The 18,511-nt window shown below is 39.6% G+C and overlaps 1 protein-coding gene and 1 long non-coding RNA gene across 6 annotated transcripts in view; one reads left to right on the forward strand and one right to left on the reverse strand.

Moving 5' to 3' along the window:
- Positions 1–8,365, forward strand: part of cadm1a (cell adhesion molecule 1a) — a 393,450-nt gene extending 385,085 nt beyond the window's left edge. For all 5 annotated transcript variants that reach the window (XM_084373683.1, XM_084373685.1, XM_084373686.1 and 2 more), the window contains 2 exons: positions 547–675; positions 4,223–8,365. In XM_084373683.1, coding sequence (XP_084229809.1) covers positions 547–675; positions 4,223–4,341 — 248 coding nt within the window. In that variant the 3' untranslated portion in view covers positions 4,342–8,365. The remainder of the gene's footprint in view (positions 1–546; positions 676–4,222) is intronic.
- Positions 567–14,226, reverse strand: LOC311269504. The gene is made up of 3 exons (XR_014624099.1): positions 14,171–14,226; positions 1,435–1,509; positions 567–655 (listed from the first exon to the last, which is right to left on the reverse strand). It is a non-coding gene; the product is annotated as an uncharacterized lncRNA (long non-coding RNA).
- Between the last annotated feature and the right edge of the window lie 4,285 nt (positions 14,227–18,511).

Raw genomic sequence — 18,511 nt, forward strand, 5'->3', positions numbered from 1 at the left:
ATACTCCATGAATTAATTAATTTGACTGTGACCTTGTGTGATTCATTATACTTGTGTAACAGACGGTGTTTATGGGATAAATCATTCTGTCTTTTACTATGCTCTAAATTTAATTTAAAGATATTACCCTTAGGCTCCTATTTCTTGTAATCGCTGCCTGGAGATGCCACTTTTCAAGCCCCTGGAGGGTTTTTAGCCAATTCTCATTCTTTCTTATTGTACATTGTCTATTTTTATCTTTTTATTTTGGGAAATAAGCACAAACACAACACAGTTATGACCCCAGCAACAAGTCAACCACATGGTGACACATCTTTTCAATCATTTAAGTAAATGGCAGCGACATGTTTCAGTGTGGATAAAGCAGCAGTTCTCAGGCCCTGCAGCTCCTAAGTCCCTGCATTTAAATAAAGTCTAATCTACATCTCCATCACATTTAACTGTCAGACATCTCAGGAGGGACGTGCTGGCTGACTGCTTTTCCCACAATGTCACACTGAGTGCTGTTATCCATCCACATTGAGTTTGCATTTGCTCTGCTTTCAGATTCACGAGCTGGAGAAGGAGCACCCAGAACAGTGGACCACGCGGTGATCGGAGGAGTGGTGGCCGTGGTTGTCTTCGCCATGCTCTGTTTACTCATCGTCTTGGGGCGCTACTTTGCAAGACACAAAGGTAGGTTGATTTTAAGCTGCACTGGGCAAGATTATTGTAGAGTGTGCCTAAAGAGAAGTGCATCCAAGCGTCACTCCGCCCGTCAGCCTTAATGAAACTGTGGACAGTAGCCGAAAAATATTCACCATTCACACAAAGTGACAAAGTAAAGCAGCAGTGAAAAAAGAGTGTTGGACTCACCAGCAGTGATTGAAGGATATAAACTGGTGCAATCTGCCAATAACACACCATCCCACCCCCACGCTCTACCACCATGTTACTGTAGTTGTGGAAAACCTGAGGTGGGTGCGCTATGAGGATACAATTGGCTCTGCTGAAGTTTGACTAACAGCCACCTGGCAAATCAAACATTAGACAGGATGCACAAACTAAGTTGGGACGGTAAATATATAAAAGCCCGGGGGGATACTGTACGACTTCACAAATCAATCTGTTATTTACACAGATTAAACCTAATACAGTAAAATTGGACAGAATCTGCAGCTTGAATGAATTCACTTTCTAATTCTGAGTCAGTTTTGGATGAATTATCGCTACACGCAGCGCAACAGCATCCAAAACTCAACTCAGGCATCACAGTTGAGCCATATGCCATGCAAAACTGAAAAACTAAAAATTCTCAGAAAGAAGAAAGAAGTTAAAAAAGTTTAAACTCATGACCATATCATAAACCTGTAACATCATTAAATCATGTGGGAGACTTCTTCTCTGTGTTGAGATCTATTAAGGTCCTCAGTAAATAACAGTGGATAAAAATACCTCTGGCACCAGCTGTTCCTCCTACGTTGCAACTCTGTAGACTTTATCCCTCACTTTGTGGATCGTAGTCTCTGGCTTCAGCACACAGCATAAACCAAACAATGAAACAAGAAAGTTAATGGAGCATTTACATTAAGGAAATCAACAAAAAGCATGACTTGAAAGGTTATACATAAATATAGGTTTAAAGAGAGAGAACAGAGAGTTGGAGCCTGTCTTCGTCAGGAAAAAAAAGCATACCACAATGACTGTAATTGGTCTGCTTGGTAGCATGGCGTTTTCCTTCCGCTGTTCAGCGTGGTTGTAATACAGGGGATTGTGACCTGTATTTCCCCAATAAACACCGACCCTCTTCGGCTGTTGCAGTCAGAGCCTGGAGACACAGCTGCGAGTCGAAGGGGTAGGTGTGTTTACCGGGGAAAGTACAGCTGGCAATCTGATCACCTTCGCAAACAGCATCACTACGGCAACCATAAATCAGCCTTATGTGTCATGATGTACGTTGTTCTGGGAGATGCTGACAAACAACCTATTCAGTCATTTAGGTATGAGAATGTGTGAGAGACAAATATGTTATCGGAAGATTAGAAATAGTCCTCTTCATTTTTCAACATGTTTTAATCTTATTATATTTTTTAATGCAATACCTTAACATTTCTAAGCAGCATGCTGCTTGCCTCTAAAACACAAACTGATCCATCAGGCTTTAATCTTCTTTACCTTGTTTCTGTAAAAACCTCTTTTTAAATCCTTGCATGGATGAAAGCTAAATAATGGAAAGACAGTTATTAAGGCTACGGGTTACTGATGGTGAGTAAAATTGCATTTTTCATGCAGTCCCGCTGAATACTATAACTCCTCTGCTGCCCTCATAACCAAGAAATAATTATAATCTATAACAAATTTCACACTTTGATATTTCCTATGCGGGAGGAAATGGAAGCGGATACATTAACCAGTTTAGAAAGGAAATAGTTTAAATGAGGCTATTTGAAGGTGTAGAAGAGGCATTTCTTATTTTATGGTGATGCTGAACTCGCCTCAGGCTTCTGTCCAGAAGATTCATATTCAGGTAAAAAATAATTTGTTGTCTGCTGACTGATCTTAGTGGAGAACGCAAACAGTTTAAGGTGTGATAAGGTTCATGATATTTTCATCATGCGTCCAGTGACCCTGACATGATTTATTAACACTCTGGGGCTAAGGCACTGTCATCTGATGAACCCACATTCGGGAGCAGTTCTAGGGTCAGTGGAGATCTGGGACTTAGCATGAAAATCTTTGAATGAGTCTGGGGTCACATATTGGTTGATAAATGTTACAATATAGAGGTCAACTTATTTTCTATCATACAGGAACCAGTCGGGGGTTTAATACAAATACATAATTCCATCTTATTACAACTCTGATAATATTTACTTATTTACTTTATTAATTACCTTCATACTTGGATCTGGGAATGTAGCAACTTAGAGGTATAAAAGATATATATACCTATATATACATAAGCAGTCAAACCATCAGGTTAGCCAAACTAAAGCCAGACTAAAATATAGTCTCACCACCTACTAAGTGGTTTAGATAATCTGGGTAAGCTATTGTCTTGTCACAACCTGACTGCTCCTGTTTCTGTAGCGATGTTACCGTGTTTCCAGATCTCAGCTATTTTCTTGACAAGCATAAAGTTATCATAACTGTTAAAAATGATGGTCAAAAGCTTCTGACTCGTTGTCACCGTGCCACTTTTATATTTTATTCAATATAAAATAGCAACAAGATGCAAACGCACAAATGAAATGGAGGGCACTTTAACTAATGGCATGCTGTGAGTGGTAAGCTGTTGAAAGTACAGTAGACGCCAGATGAATATTCATAAAAGAGCAATTATGACAGCTAAGAAAATAAAGAGAGATTTTTATTATGCATTTGTCCTCTGGTTGCTACACTGATCCAGAGGAATGTTGAGATGTAACACCGGAGCCAGGGTAAATCACTAAGAAAAACAATTCAAGTTGAATTCCAGGTTGTTGAGGACGACTTTTTACACAACAAAACACTCACCTGAAGGAGAAGGGTGGTATGGTGGCTACGGGGGCGGATTACAGCATTATTCTGATATGACTGTTCAAACTGAGATTGCATTGCCAAAAGTCAGTAACGGATATAGGATGATGGCTGCCCGAATGAATGTAAAAATGTCAGATTTTTTCTACTATTCATAAATTCCAGACATTGAAAAAGGGAAAAAAATAGGAATTGGCTTTTTCTTACATGTAATCTTGACACATTTCATGTCATAGAGCACCACTGAACACCGTTTCCATCTATTCAAGCAGCATTCGTGCTTTTATTTTCCCCCACATTTGACAGCGCCCTTCCTTATCCGAATCTAGAATATTGCCTTCGTTATCAACCTCTGAAACATGATGCGATGTGAATAAATCTCGTAAATTAAGTTTGAAGTGGCTTGCTGGTTGGTTTTTTTTTTCCCCCGCTGAACTTGACAAGGTTAATTTGAAGGTGTGAGCCCTTGCTCTTCCTCGCACTCGAGATCATTTCAAAACCCTGATCCTCGTGTGCCAATCTGGAATGAAAAAGAGGGAAAATGATGTATAATCTGAATATTACAGCCTGCTGGTGTTAGGTCTGTGCAAACGGCCACATGGAGAAGGATTTGCATAATTAGGTGGTGTGGGATGTAGAGCCACACTTTAATCTTTTGTATCATCTAAGCAGCAGGCTATTATCCAGTCCGTGACACTGTCCTTCATCCTCTCCTCCTCCTCAGGTACCTACTTCACACACGAAGCCAAAGGAGCAGATGACGCAGCAGACGCAGACACAGCCATTATCAACGCAGAGGGTGGCCACACCAACTCGGACGAAAAGAAGGAGTACTACATCTAATCAAAACAGGACCCCTCACTCACTCTAGTGTCCTCTTTGGGACACTGAGCTGTTTTTGGAGCCGGGGCATGGTAGAGAGAGATGGGGGGGGGTCGATGATAGAAGGATTTGATGGTTCAGGATCACGTTTAGTGAGAGTAGAGGGGTCGAGGAGTAGAAGAGAGATGGGGTTTTACAGATGGTTTTAAGCCGTTGTTTAGTCTAGTCTGCAGATGTAGATGGAATGTTTTGTGTGTAAAAAAAATTAAAAATCAAAAAAGGACAAAAAATGGGAGGGTTTGGGGGTTTTCGGTACACCAGGACGGGGGTTGGGGGTGGGACGGTGCGCCAGACGTTGCCAGAAATCACTGTAGAGAGCTTCACCATTCAACACCTCCCTAACTGCTGGTACGAATTTTATTTAGTTCAACCATTTGCAGAAAATTCTGTGCCTTGTTCTATCCATACTTTGGATTTGTGTTGATCCTCATTTGCATAACCTTGTTGCTCCCCTTTTTTCCCCTCAGTCTCATCTCCCCACTCGTAATTATCAATGTGCTGTTGGCTTTTTGTATGAGGGTAAAACTACACAGCCACTTTATTCGTTTCTCCAAATGTGTCTGCACACACGCATCCTCCCCTGCATAACAACAACTCTTTCCAGTATACTGTGATTTGTCTCAAGCCATTACTCCCCTCTCTTCTTTTTTTTTTTTCTCCCTGAAGTTTTGACAGCTCCAAAAATGCATGGAATGCTTTACATATCATTGTACAAAGGACATAAATGAGAAACAGGTTTGATGTACTGTATATGCCCTCCCTGCCCCCTCCCGGTCACAATCGCATTGAAAACATAATCAAAAAAAATGCGGCAAAAGATGACATCAAATGATTTTATTGGGCCGATTCAGTTAATTGATGTCTTGCTGCCTCAATTTGTTTGTCCGAGCAAATATACTACTGCCTCTTAGACAATTATCTTCCTTGGTAAAGAGAAGTAGTACATTATTTTTCCTCGCTGCGTTGCCATTACATTATTTTGATTTTCTTCGTCTGTTCAGAACTATTTTTCTTTTATTTGGCTGAATGGAAAGCCCTCTTTTCCCACCGGCTTTTATTAGTAGAGTGGTAATGATGAGATTCAATTGAATTCCATCTGCTCGCACTCTAGAATATTTTTGTCTTACAAATGGGAAAGTAACAACATGTAAATTGTTTTAAAAATGTTTTTTTGGCAGACGCTCAGTCAAGATGCCTCGGTAATAAAAGGCTGTTGAAAAAAAAAAACATTTGGTGTTAATGTTGGCCAACCAGCAGCCGGGAGATGCTGGTGTACTGTACATAATTTTAAAAGAGAAACAGCCTTAACCAAACTCCAAAACAGAAAGCATCCAATTTATTTTAGGAATACACAAAACATTAAAAAAAAAAGGCCATGGCAGTCCAGGTTCTCCCATCTGAGGGTTCATGTTATCTCATAGACACACAATCCAATGTAAATCAAGCCAACAGAGTCACAGCTGTATTGTACACTAATCCTTACTAAGAAATATTTTTTACAACTTACTAGAATTACAATGGAGTACCTTTGTGGATTTTATCGTATCACGCTCATTGTGAGTTTTTGTCGAGATGTAACACAAGCAAACGTTTGGGAAAATCTTCAAACTGAAACGAGAGACAGGCCAGTCTTTCCACTTCCATCACACCTTCTTCAATGTATCTTTTTGCTTTGACGCAGCAGCTTGAGTGCTTGATCATTTGACGGTTTTCTGCATGTGTGTGTACCTGCTGAAACCCATTCTCTTTGCTTCTCTACCTTGCTTTATGTATCACCTGCCAAAACTGAACGAGCATCTGTTTTGCTGTGCCAGCTGGGGAGCACTGAGGAATGCCAAAAGTAATTAATTGTTTGTAACTGAACTTAATACACGTGTTGTGCTCCGTGGCGGTTAATCCCACGGGCTGCATTAATGCCCTGGCTTCTTATCGTGGCAATGAGGGTCTATTCATGGCATTGTTTGTCATTATTATGTGTTCACACAGCAAGAAGCTTCCTTAATGAGTCCGTACTCTATGTGACAGGTGTGGGTGGGCTGAGTCTACATCTTCAAGTTCTGAAAACCCAAAATTAATTGGACGAACATGAATCATATCAAATTAGTAAAGAAAAACTGTTGCTTCTTTCTTTACTAACTGCCTGATGATGGTGACTTATCCTGGCCCATAACATTTCTTGGCCATTTGTGTACAATACTTTTGGGTGCACATTAAAAGCAGATGAAGCGCATTTAACACATTTTATTGCAGCACAAAATCAAAACTCAATGTTTTATTCTTTAATAAAATGCATCATGATGTTCGTCTACATCAATAACAGTGAGTTTTATGAATATGAAACATTCCATATCAAAATATATATTAAAAATACACTAAATTATAGCTGTTTGCATCGCGTATTAATGCTTTTAGGTATGTTCCATTATGAGTGTCCAAATATTGTTTTTTTTTATAGTTGTATTTTAACTTAGTGTACAGCTGCCTTAAAAAATAGGGCTTGTTATGGTGGCCGACAGACAACTGCAACATAGAAAAACACAAAAAATGAAGACATCTGTTGGCTTGTCTCGCCTGAACACGGCATAAAGAAGCAGATAATAATGAAATTCTGCAAAAAGTAAACGCTAAAAATTGCTACCGCTTGAAAGCGCTTTTGCTGTAAATGCAACAAATGAGATATTGGTGTGTCAAAGATTTTATTCTACGTTAGCCTGTTTTTTCTAAAGTTGCATTGCGTTGAGCTCAGGCACTGTACTTTTTGTTCAAACAGTAACCTTCAATTTTATCAGACAGTACATATCAATATCAATCATGTCCCATGAATAAACTCACTTTTTATGAAAATGTCACTAGACGCCACTTTACAGAACACTTTGGGAGATCAATGGACTCTTCAGGGCTAGGGTTGCTTGCTGTGTGGACACTCATATCCAAGATTCAATACTTTATTGACATGTTAACGCATTTGATTGGAATTTGTCAATGTGCAGCTCAGAGTGCAACACATTAACAATGTGATAGCTTTAATATCATAGTCATGCATGAAGACAGCATTCAGTCTTTCCATATTGAGGTTTTGGGGGTTGTTCAAAGGCAGGTCAGAAGGTTCTTGTGAAGTGCATTACGCATATTTCACTTTCCTGAGCATCTGTGCATTTTTAAAGTCGTTAAATATATTTTCTGCAGGTGGGCTGGGTGGGTGCTGTGGACATATTTTTAGCTTTTCCATTGGATGGGGCCGTTGTAGATGTGAGCTGCAGGAGTGACGTTGCAGACAAAGATCAAAGATGCTGTGTCCAACTCTCTCTAACTGTTTTATTCTTCTGTGAAAAACTTAATTTAAAAAAGTTCTGTACTCGCAAAAGGAATTACCACTAAGTTAACACTGTATGCTGATGACACTGTTTTGTGTTTGTTACGTGGACGGGTGGGGGTGGGGAAGGGTTCCGATTAGGTTAGATGTTTTACGGTCTGGTGTCTGATAAAACTATTAACTGACTTGTTATCGTTGCTTTATGAATCACAGAGCAGATGTCACTTCATTTGTAAGACTGAGATTGTGTGATTTGTATTTTACAGTGAGCACTATTTCGCTTCAGTGACATGTGGCAGCTTCCATTTAAATCAGACTTCAAATTATGTACTTGCCAATAAAGGAATAGAACTGAATATTGTCTTCTCCCTTAAGGCTGATGCATTAATATTTTATTTGTGAATATTGAACCTTTTGTGGGTGGAACGGCAGGAGTGTTTCTCCAAATGTTTTATTTACAACAAGAGTTTATACTCTCCCAAAGTTCCGATATCTGAGCAAAGCAACATGAAAACAACATTTGAAATGGTAAGGATTCAATTTGAAGTAAATAGCTGAATGATATTTTAGGTTATTGTATGTTTTATTTTCTATGAAATGCCCCGTAAAGTAAAATATGAATTTACAGTGTAAATGATGTAGTTTTCTCCACATTAAATTCTTTTGATATTGTCCTGTCTCTGGTTCATGCGTTGCTGACCGATGTGACTGCATCTCAGGTAGAATGCGAAGTTTAGGCCCCACCTATAAGTGACATAGATGCAAGTACAATGCATCCTCATCGAATCAAGTGCAACACATTATTTTAAATCCAAGAGGCAAAATTGTTGATATTTTGCATATCTGTTGTACATGTTTTATGTATTTTCCTTAATATTTGGTGCACTGTAAACGATGTGTTGAGTATTGCTTTGTGTTGACATAGGTCATAAAGAGTACACTGTTTATTGGAATGACGCAGGATCAGAAAATTGTTGTGGCTGTACTACTGTCACCTTCAACGCACCACCGCCTTTGGAAGCTTGTTTGATTGATTCCCGAAAAAGTTTTGATTGTTTCACCAGTCATTGTTTTTAGATTGATTCTTTTTGTCTCTCTGCTGTTCTTGGGAAATGTTAATGTGTATTAATGGAGAAAAGGAGTTCCACATTCCCATACACATTTTGTATTGGTTCATAAATAGACATTTTTACAAAAACAATGAAGAGTTCTTGTCTTAATAAAAAAGAAAAGATATTAATGTCCAAAATAATCAGTGTTGGTATTATTTTTCACTCTAAATGTTAATATATTATGGCGATGCACTGCAGGTAAATGGGACAAATGTGGACTAATATGAGCACACAGAAACTCATAATAAATGTTTATTTTCATCTTCAGTCCCGTTTTGCAGATATGAAGCCTGATTGCCTAAACAGTAGATTAAAACGTTTAAGAAGTTTTTGAAATATTCTTAGAATTAAGTATGTGGTCAAAATGTCCGACATTGACGATAGAAATCAGAATTTCTGAAGTCAATCCACAACAACATTTCACTGCTTCAAAATAAGAACAATCACACTGCCTCCTGCTTTGACACAAAATTGTATTTTTAAAAAGTTGTTTTTCAGGTAGTCCCAACACATTTTTTTGGACAGGATATTCTCCGGTGACTAACCCCCAGTACAATGAACCTTTTCACTGCATTGTAGTGCGACGAAAGACATACAAATTCTTTGGGAGTCTTAAAGTTTCACCCAGTAACATTTTTAAAATAATATTTGTGATCATTGTAATCAAGTTTTTGAGTTTGCGTAGATCTCCTCTTTAAAGTTAACTCAACTCATTACTTGGGTTGAGCGAGACTGTGTCTCATCTGAACAAAATGTGTCAATATCTGTACTTTCAATGAAGGAAAATCCTCACTGAAGACTGAAAATAATTCCCTTACTCTTTTATTCAAAAACATTGATCTAAATGTAAATTACAGTGTATAGAAATAAAAAATGGTGATGCATCAAAGTGCATTCATAATCGTGTTAACGGTATTGTGGCTGTTTTGAATCTGAATAGAAGTTTGAGGTGTTGATCTATAGTCTGAATGGGCGTGGCTTGAACAGGAAGTGGGCACGGCCAATCCGCAGTTGTTATTTTAGCCTGAAATTTATGTGGGTTGATCAGAATTTGCTATATTCATTATTTAATAGAAAACTATTGACAGAACAGCCTCAGAATGTAGGTTCAGATCAGTTTTTTTATAAACTTAAATAAATAAACAAAAGTATGTTACCCAATGAGTACACAAATTAACACATAAAATGTAGGCTACATTATCTGTACCAGATACTCATTTCACTTTGTCCTAGTGCCTAGAGCTTCCTACCCCTATTGTCTACACAGGCTCAGCATCGCTTCACCTCATTGTTGATCATGAGACAAAGAAATGTAAGCAGAGAAACTGAACTGGGATATTAATCCACTTCCACTTATTCTCTTTCTTGAGTGTGAAGAGAACCTTGGCAGGCGCAGATGTCATGAATTCTTTATCACATGCATAACCCGGTGTGAACATGCAGTATAAAACAAGCGCTTCTAATTAGCACAAATATAGGGTAATATCTTGAGGAGCACCGTGAAAGCTTTAATAAATTCGACAAGAATTATTCTCTGAAAATCAATCTCTGCCTCCCCGCTCGATGAGCGCGGTGAACCTTTTTAACCAGCATCTTAAATAAATGGAGATAGCGTTATTGATTCCGACACAGTGGATGGAATTGACGTGAGGCGAGCCATCCGTCATAGACGAAATGTATTCCTCCATTCATATTTAATGTTCATGAGTAAGCCTTTACTTTGGACATTAACGCACCTGTAATATTAGGTATTCAGTAGATGACGCGAGCAGAGGAAGATATTATCTTTTTAATTACATTTTCACCTCAGGCTCTCATTATACCTCAAGTGCTGTACATAATGAGCCAACATCTTAAATAAGTAAAGGTGATACCGCTATTGATTAGAACGTGAAGACCAGAGGCAAGCTATCAGTCATAGAAAATGCACTTCTGGCTTCATGTTTTATGTGTGCGCCAGTTGGCCTCTTAGAGACTCATTTCTCAATATCCTTGAATAACTAAAACAGAAAGAAATCCTATTCATTACACTTTAACTGACTCCATAACAGCAAATGGCTGCACTTAATAAAGCCAGAGTATAATCATTTTTACGGTATGTGTCCTTGGTGATGGTGTTTTGTCTCCGGTAATGAAAAGGTCGGCGCTGCAGTCTTGTCTTTATGTGTTAACCTTGCATGCTCAAAAGGTGAAAGCTGCGATATCATGAAAAGGATAATATATTATTTATCCATTACGAGTGCACTGCGGCAACCACATTACTATTATGACTAAGTGCGAGCCAGCCACTCTTTTGATCCGGATCTAATGAACTCTGTTTAAAAAAAGTGTTCTTGTTACCACTCACATACCATTCAGGGCATCAGCGTCTGTTCGGAGGCTTTCAAGATTAGGAGGCCCACGAAGAGGCACCGCAGAGCAAACCTTTACAGCCTGACATCAACAGGTGTGCCAGGAGTGATTATGAATGATTTACTGATTGCGAGACCGTAAGGGGCAGAAAAGAGGCGACCCATAAACCCTTGTGGTAATGGCACTCAGGAAATTAGGCCACCTGTAGCAGCAAGCAACAATTAAGCCTCTTGTCCTTGTCCAATCAGACCAGGTCCCCATTATCCACAAACCAACACTTTCAAGTCTCCTGGAAATGAGATTCAAACACTACTAATTTGTTTTGGCAATTATGGTCAGTGAGGAATCGCTCGGTTTGGCAGGACTTTGATGTCAGAGACCAGAGATGTGTTCTGAATCTATTTTGAATTTGTTAAAATTTAACCAGAAACATGATATTTTCCTAACCCTTTTTACTTTTATTTATTATATCATATTAGCGTCATACAAAAATACAGAAGATAACACTGCCTCGCGTGGCAGATTACTCTCTCCACTTCCTGTCTTCGTCTTTTTCCCGCACTGCTTTCCCTCCACACCTGCCCGGCATCAGCCTCATCAGCCTCATTACCTGTGTTTCTCCCAGCTTATCAGCTCCTCCCCTGCTCTCTTGTCTTCTCCACTCACCTGTGTTTCTCCATCTCTCTCCACCTGCACCTCACCCCCTCGTTAGTTCAGTTTGTATTTAAGTCCAGTCTTTGTCGAGTTGTCTGGAGTGTTTTCCTGCCGTCAACCTGTTCATGTTATTTACTCTGGAATAAAGGTCTGCCTGCGGTCTCGTCCATTTGGGTCCATGAAGTGCGAGAAGGCCATCCCCCTGCATTTAACCTCCTTGCTTGGACCACGGCCATCTTTGAACTCAGCTTCATTTTGATCTCAACAGCACACCTGTGTGAATGTATCTTGCACAATTGTGACTCTATTGTGCCGTCCACAAAATCTGTCCACACACAAACATACATATAAACACCTGCCAAAAAACTGCTACTGTTAGTTCCCACTATAACGAGTCTCCAGGACCACATTTTGCCATGATGATGCACACAGGTGAAAACATCACTGTCATAACTGTGGTGACAAAAGGAAAAAAAACACCCAGTTTGAAAGGCAGCCACAAGGAGCCACCAGACCATCCCAATAATTATTAGGTATTCTTGTAGGCATATGCAGTACATACACATACACATCCTGTACCTTCTCTAAGACCTTTGTCCACACCTACTCTGGTATTTTTAAAAATGCATTCTTCACCTCCTCTGGTTTCAAAAGACATTCCCGTCCACAGCAACAGTATGAAATGCAAACACAGGCTGTCAAGGGTATGCAAAAGCAACAGGTGGCGATATAACCTCTACTGTAAGACCACGTTGGCCAATCAGAAGCCTGCCAAACAACAGGGACGAGCCAAAAAAATAACTGGTTTTCCTGTCTACACATAAACAGGCAGGAGATTTTCAAAAGCTCTGTTTTCAGTGACCTGAAATTTCGTTTACGTGGGTACAGAAGGCCAAAACGCAAATAAAAAGCTTTGTTTTAAGAAATACCTCTGTACGTGTTTACAGGGCCTAAGGCGCCTTTAATATAAGCCAGAAAAATTTGGCTAGTTATACTCGGGATATTATTTACCCCAGTGATCATATGTTCAAAGGCAGGGTGCCCTGATAGCTCACCTTGTACAGTGGGTGACCTACAGTATGAAATCAATTCTAGCTCCTTTCTGCTTGTCCCCCACTCTCTCCCTTGTTTCCTGTCGCTCTCTATAAAGCCCAAAAAATAATAATTAAAAAAATATTTATTTTCAAAGGCAGCAGTTGCCATCATTGGTTTGAGCCATTCTGTTAACTCTACTCTATGTGGCCTCTTTCAGTTGTGTAAAATATGCTTGGTGTACAGATACTGCAGTACACAAACAGAATACTGTTCTGGTCTTACTGCTCCCTCTCGGCCCCCTGTCCCCTCTGAATACATCCATCCATTCATTTGCTTGGATCTGTAGTTGTAATTAGGATAATCAATAATGAATTCATAAATTTTTTCCACACTTAATATTTAACAAGCTTTTATACTGTGTGTGTTCTGATATTCTCAAAGCCATATCTCATCATATTTATACATTTTAACTGTGATTCTTTAACTATGGGCTTTTCTCGAGAAAGAAAAAACAGGTCTTTATTTCCTTCATGGCTGTTTAGTTCTTTATTAAACCCGCGCTTGAGACAAAGATGAACAAAGTAGCCATATTTCTTCTCTGGCCTCGACACTTAGAAATTAGTTCTGTATTTTATAATAACAGACTACAGATGTGGACACACTCTACAGCATTCCCCTTGCTTTTTCCATCCTCTGACTAACAGCAATTGCTGCAACAACAAAACCAGAATTCAACTTTTTTTTTTTTTTTTTATCTGGACACCTTTTGTTCCAGATCACTTCACACTGTTAATGAAGTGGTGCTTATTTATTGCGATACAGAGACTTTCTCATTATCTTTGTGTTAACAAGCGAGCAGCTGAACAGCGTTAGTAGCAGAATTGTATTTCTACATGCTGAAACTTACAGCAAAAAGAGAGATCATGACAAGTTTTAACACGTTAAAGTTAACTTGTATATATATTATTTACTGGAGTGATCAAACAAGCTTTATCAACTGAAAACGTGTCTTGATTAACCAGATAAACATTTCTCAGGAATAACAAAACACATTGATTACTACGAGTGAGATGGTTCTCCTTTTCCCCTCGTTTTTCCTCTAGTTTAATCATCGAGCAAACAATTTGGGTCAGGGTATCAGTCACTTTTCTTATTGGTCGTATTTTGTTGTTTTTTTCGCAAAATTTATATTTATATTTTTTATCACTTTTAGTTATATAATTTGTGTTAGAGTCGGTTTAGTCTAGTTTTGGTAAACAAAGATTTCAAACATTTTGGTCTAACTTTGGTCAGTAAAATCACCCTCTATGACGTGCACACTTACCAGGGAAATGTTCTCACGTGTCAGATTACTCTCTCCACTTCCTGTCTTCATCTTTGTCCCGCACTGCTTTCCCTCCACACCTGCCCGGCATCAGCCTCATCAGCCTCATTACCTGTGTTTCTCCCAGCTTATCAGCTCCTCCCCTGCTCTCTTGTTTCCTCCACTCACCTGTGTTTCTCCACCTCTCTCCACCTGCACCTCATCCCCTCGTTAGTTCAGTTTGTTTTTAAGTCCAGTCTTTGTCGAGTTGTCTTGAGTGTTTTCCTGCTGTCAACCTGTTCATGTGATTTACTCTGGAATAAAGGTCTGCCTGCGGTCTCGTCCATTTGGGTCCATGAAGTGCGAGAAGGCCATCCCCCTGATTTCAGCCAAGACAAGTAACAAGATTCTGTCTACCAGTTTATCCTTCATGTTTTTTTGGTTAGGTTTGTCTATTTGTCATCAGGATTACAGAAAAACAAATCGCCCAACTGTCATGAAACATGGACTGAGAAAGAACCCGACAGGTCCAGCTTTGGTCAAAAGTTTACATGCACTTTTAAAGAAACATGTATATCATGAAGACTGCCACGATATACATGTTCTTTATAAGTGTATGTAAACTTTTGACTGTAGCTGCTCAAACATCATCCAGAAAGCAGTCATCGTGGAGCACCCTGGGACGCTTGTTTCATGGGAGATTCACCACAACTGTCAGGTTTTTTTTCTCCTCAAACTAAGGTGTGGCTTTGGAAACATGAATGCATACTATAAAATGAGGTACATTGGTATTAATTGTGAAATAATCTCCACCAGAGATATTAAGAAAAAGTTTGGACTTGTGAAAAAACAATAATTTCAACTGTGAAGTTTGCTCTTGAAGAGTGAACTATTGGCCTTGCTTGGAAGTCTCAGAGCGCCCTTCTTCTACAAGGCTATAATAGTTTACAGTCTGGTCAGGCTTCAGATAAACAGACATGACTGTGTGATCAATCTTCTCATCTAAGTAACCTTGCAAAAAAGTAAAAAAGGATTTCTCCCAAAATGAAAAAATAATATGACAAAACATTTGTTTACTGAACTTTGAAAATATACAATCATGTCCATGACACACTGACCACTTTCCTAAACTGTGCTTTCGACCTGCTGCTCTTACTGAGGTCTGTTTTACTATTTCAAATCCAAATGTTCCCCTTTGGTCACCATTACTGAAAATAAAAAAAACCCTCAGTCACTTTTGAAATCAGACTTTGTTTTAATGCAATACCTTTCTGTGGCAGGGTACTTGTCGAAACATCTCTTTCAGCGGTTGTCATTGTTATTTGTGAAATCAAAGCTGCATCCACTTACCAGTTAAAACAGCACCTAGACATTTGTTTGTTTGACTCCAGCAGAAAATTGCTCGGTATCATTCAGCATTTGTTATGATTGTTCTGTTTTCAGCTGCAATTTTCGCTCAGTGGGTCATTTTGACATTTTTTATTTTTTCATTTAATTTCATGATTATACTTATTAAACTGCAACAAAAACTTTAAGTAGGGGCAGATGTTTGTGCTCATTTTCTTCTGGTTTTGCATATAAAAGAATCAGACTGAATAGGAATGAAGGGACTTAACGGCTGTCTTTGCATATTCACCTTACTTGACTTATCTTTTTGAAGGTAGGCTTACTTATTTGCATGGTTTGGTTTGATCCTGTCCTAAACAAACCTACACATGATACACTTTTTATAAATATTCACAAAACATAAAAAAAGAAAACCCAAGCAGGGGACAGATTCAATCCAACATGTGACCCAGACATGCAAAGACAAACTAAAAGTTGGCAGCTGTGCAGGCAGTTCTGTGAGGCTTTTGAGTCCGTACCAAGTTTCATTGCAATCCAATATTCTGCCAACCCGCCGCTGGTGCTAAAGAAAAAAGTCAGCAGATCACCAAAGGTTTATTCACCACCCAGGAACCACAAACGTCCGTGGGGATCCATCTCGTAGAGTTATGGACAGAGATCAGAGATTCCCCAAAGTCCTGATGTGAACAGAGATTTCTCAAGATCTAGGTCACATGTCATCAGAAGCTATTGGGTGCACCTATGATGTTCTCCCTCAGCTGACTTCAATCAGTCCGCTGGGAGACTATATACACGGGAGTTGCAGTTCCCCTGCTCAGTTGGTTGTGTGTCTTCAGGGAGTCAACACCATCATTTGGCTTTCTGAGTGTGTTTGAGATTTTTTTCTTTTGGCCAGTTTCCATACATTTTGTTTCCCCCCCTGTTCACTGACTCCCACTTTACCTTTGGTTTTTGGTTCCAGTCTTATCGTTCGTGGACCAGTTTGCTTTAACCCTTTTTGTGATTTGTGCAGTGCTTTGTTAGTTTCCCAATCTGTGACCCCTGTCACAGTTAGTAGGATTCATCCTCGGGGACTATAAATGTCAGAAGAAAATCTCCTGGCAATCCATCCAAAAGTTGTTGAGATATATTCGTCTGGACCAAAGTTGGGGATCCATCAACCGACATAACATCTGAAGCATGTACTTTGCAGTATTAAAATGTGATGTAAGATTTGGTTCTACCAATGTAAACCAGTATGATACATGCCCTGAGACTCAACTGGTAATACCGACTTTCACCAGTAGATGAGCCGTTCCCAAGAGGAACTTAAGGAGAGCCCATGAATGAGTGTAGCAGCACTACAGTCCATCAGGGCAACTGCAACACGTCGTTATTTCTAATGAGAGTTTTCTCTTGTGGACTTCAGTCTGAGTACTATAGTGATAATGCGTGCACAACTATCAACTCTGATGCTTCATACCAGGACATAAGCACTGCACCACTTATGGAGCTGAGTTAACCAGCGATCTCAGGGCTCCTGTTAACTAGCCACATGCTGCTAGTGCTCTCCTCCACACGTTACACCTGACAAATGTCGTTAGTTGCCGCAAAATCAAACTGGTTGAAGCTCGTACCGGAAACGCACAGATGTCCATTTGGTCTGTATATATTAAATGCCAAGGACTCAGGAATAGCTTGTAAACCTGGGGCTAATCCAATTTCCAACCTCCTACGAGAGAAAATACAATGGAACGCCAAACTCAGGAAAAATTCATCTACCCCAACTTCATGAGGGAGCAGTTGTCTAATGTCACACAATGGCAGCACCCATGGGGAAGGGGTAGGATGTATGTAGATGACACTACTTGTACTAGGCCGGTGAATAGATGTTTAGATTGTTCCAGGTTTAAAGTAACCACATTTCGTTTAACCAAGGAGACTGCACTGTTGAGGTTTCACTCTATGTACACCAAAGAGACATCATTTTGTTATGGTCAGCCAAGTGTTTTGTTAACTTTTGGTGTCTTGTACCTTTTTGTGATCAGAAATTGGAAATTTCAACTAGGAAATTCAGACCCCCAACATTGACTGGAACCCAGCATAACCCCCCCCCCACCCTTGGTTCTGTGTGATGTGTGCTTTCCATCAGAAACTCTGAGTTCGGGGTTAAAACATTTCGACTGAGGCCGTCTGAGGTGAAGGTTGGTGAAATTCTTCCAACTTTCTAAGTCAGAAATCCAACTTCCTCAAACTTCAAGAAGGCTGCTTTTACAACAGTAAGTGAAAGCTATAGAAAATACTATTTATTAAAGTCCTGGAGGCGTCAATCTTGGTTTTCAAAACTTGTTGTAGCTACTGGAACACGGTCCACTCAGGTGTGAAGTTATTCCCAGCTCTGACTTCTGAGGTAAATAGAAATCGGCATTGCTACTCGCGTCGGCAGTTGTGGTTCACTGCAGGTTCATTGTCTCCATGGGGTGAAGTGAAGTGTTTGTCCTCCTCTGCTTTGATCAGGTAAGATTGTGTGCTCTGGTTGTTTGAGTGATGGCCTAATGAAGATAGATGTTGAATTGGAGAGCACCTCCTGACTTAAGTTCCGACAGATGTTTGCTTTCTGTTTGTGGTTGTTAGGATGGATCTCGGCCTCATGACAAGCTGCGTTGGGCTCTTTAGTCCATCAAAACACGTGTTCCACTACTGTTGTTTGGCTTAGGTGAGGCTTTTTTTCTTCAGCCATGGCATTTTACAACACTGATTGTTCTCTCAGGCAGTCCATTGCTCTTTTGGCAGTGGGTGCTTGAGATGACAAGGTTGAAGCACCAAGCTTTAGCAAAAGCTCTGAAAGCTGCAGCAAGTGAGAGTAATTGTTGCGATCTGAGAATCCTGTCACATTTGTACAATGAAAGCCCACAGAGCAAGAAGCACAAGCAGTCAGATGATCTGACGAGTTAAAACAACAACAGCAAAGTTGGCAAAAAACACTTTATTTGTAGATAAAACTAAAAAATGAACGTGCCCAAAGTTTTTAAAATA

This window comes from Pagrus pagrus, assembly GCF_965226575.1.
Source record: "Pagrus pagrus genome assembly, chromosome: 14".
Taxonomy (NCBI): domain Eukaryota; kingdom Metazoa; phylum Chordata; class Actinopteri; order Spariformes; family Sparidae; genus Pagrus; species Pagrus pagrus.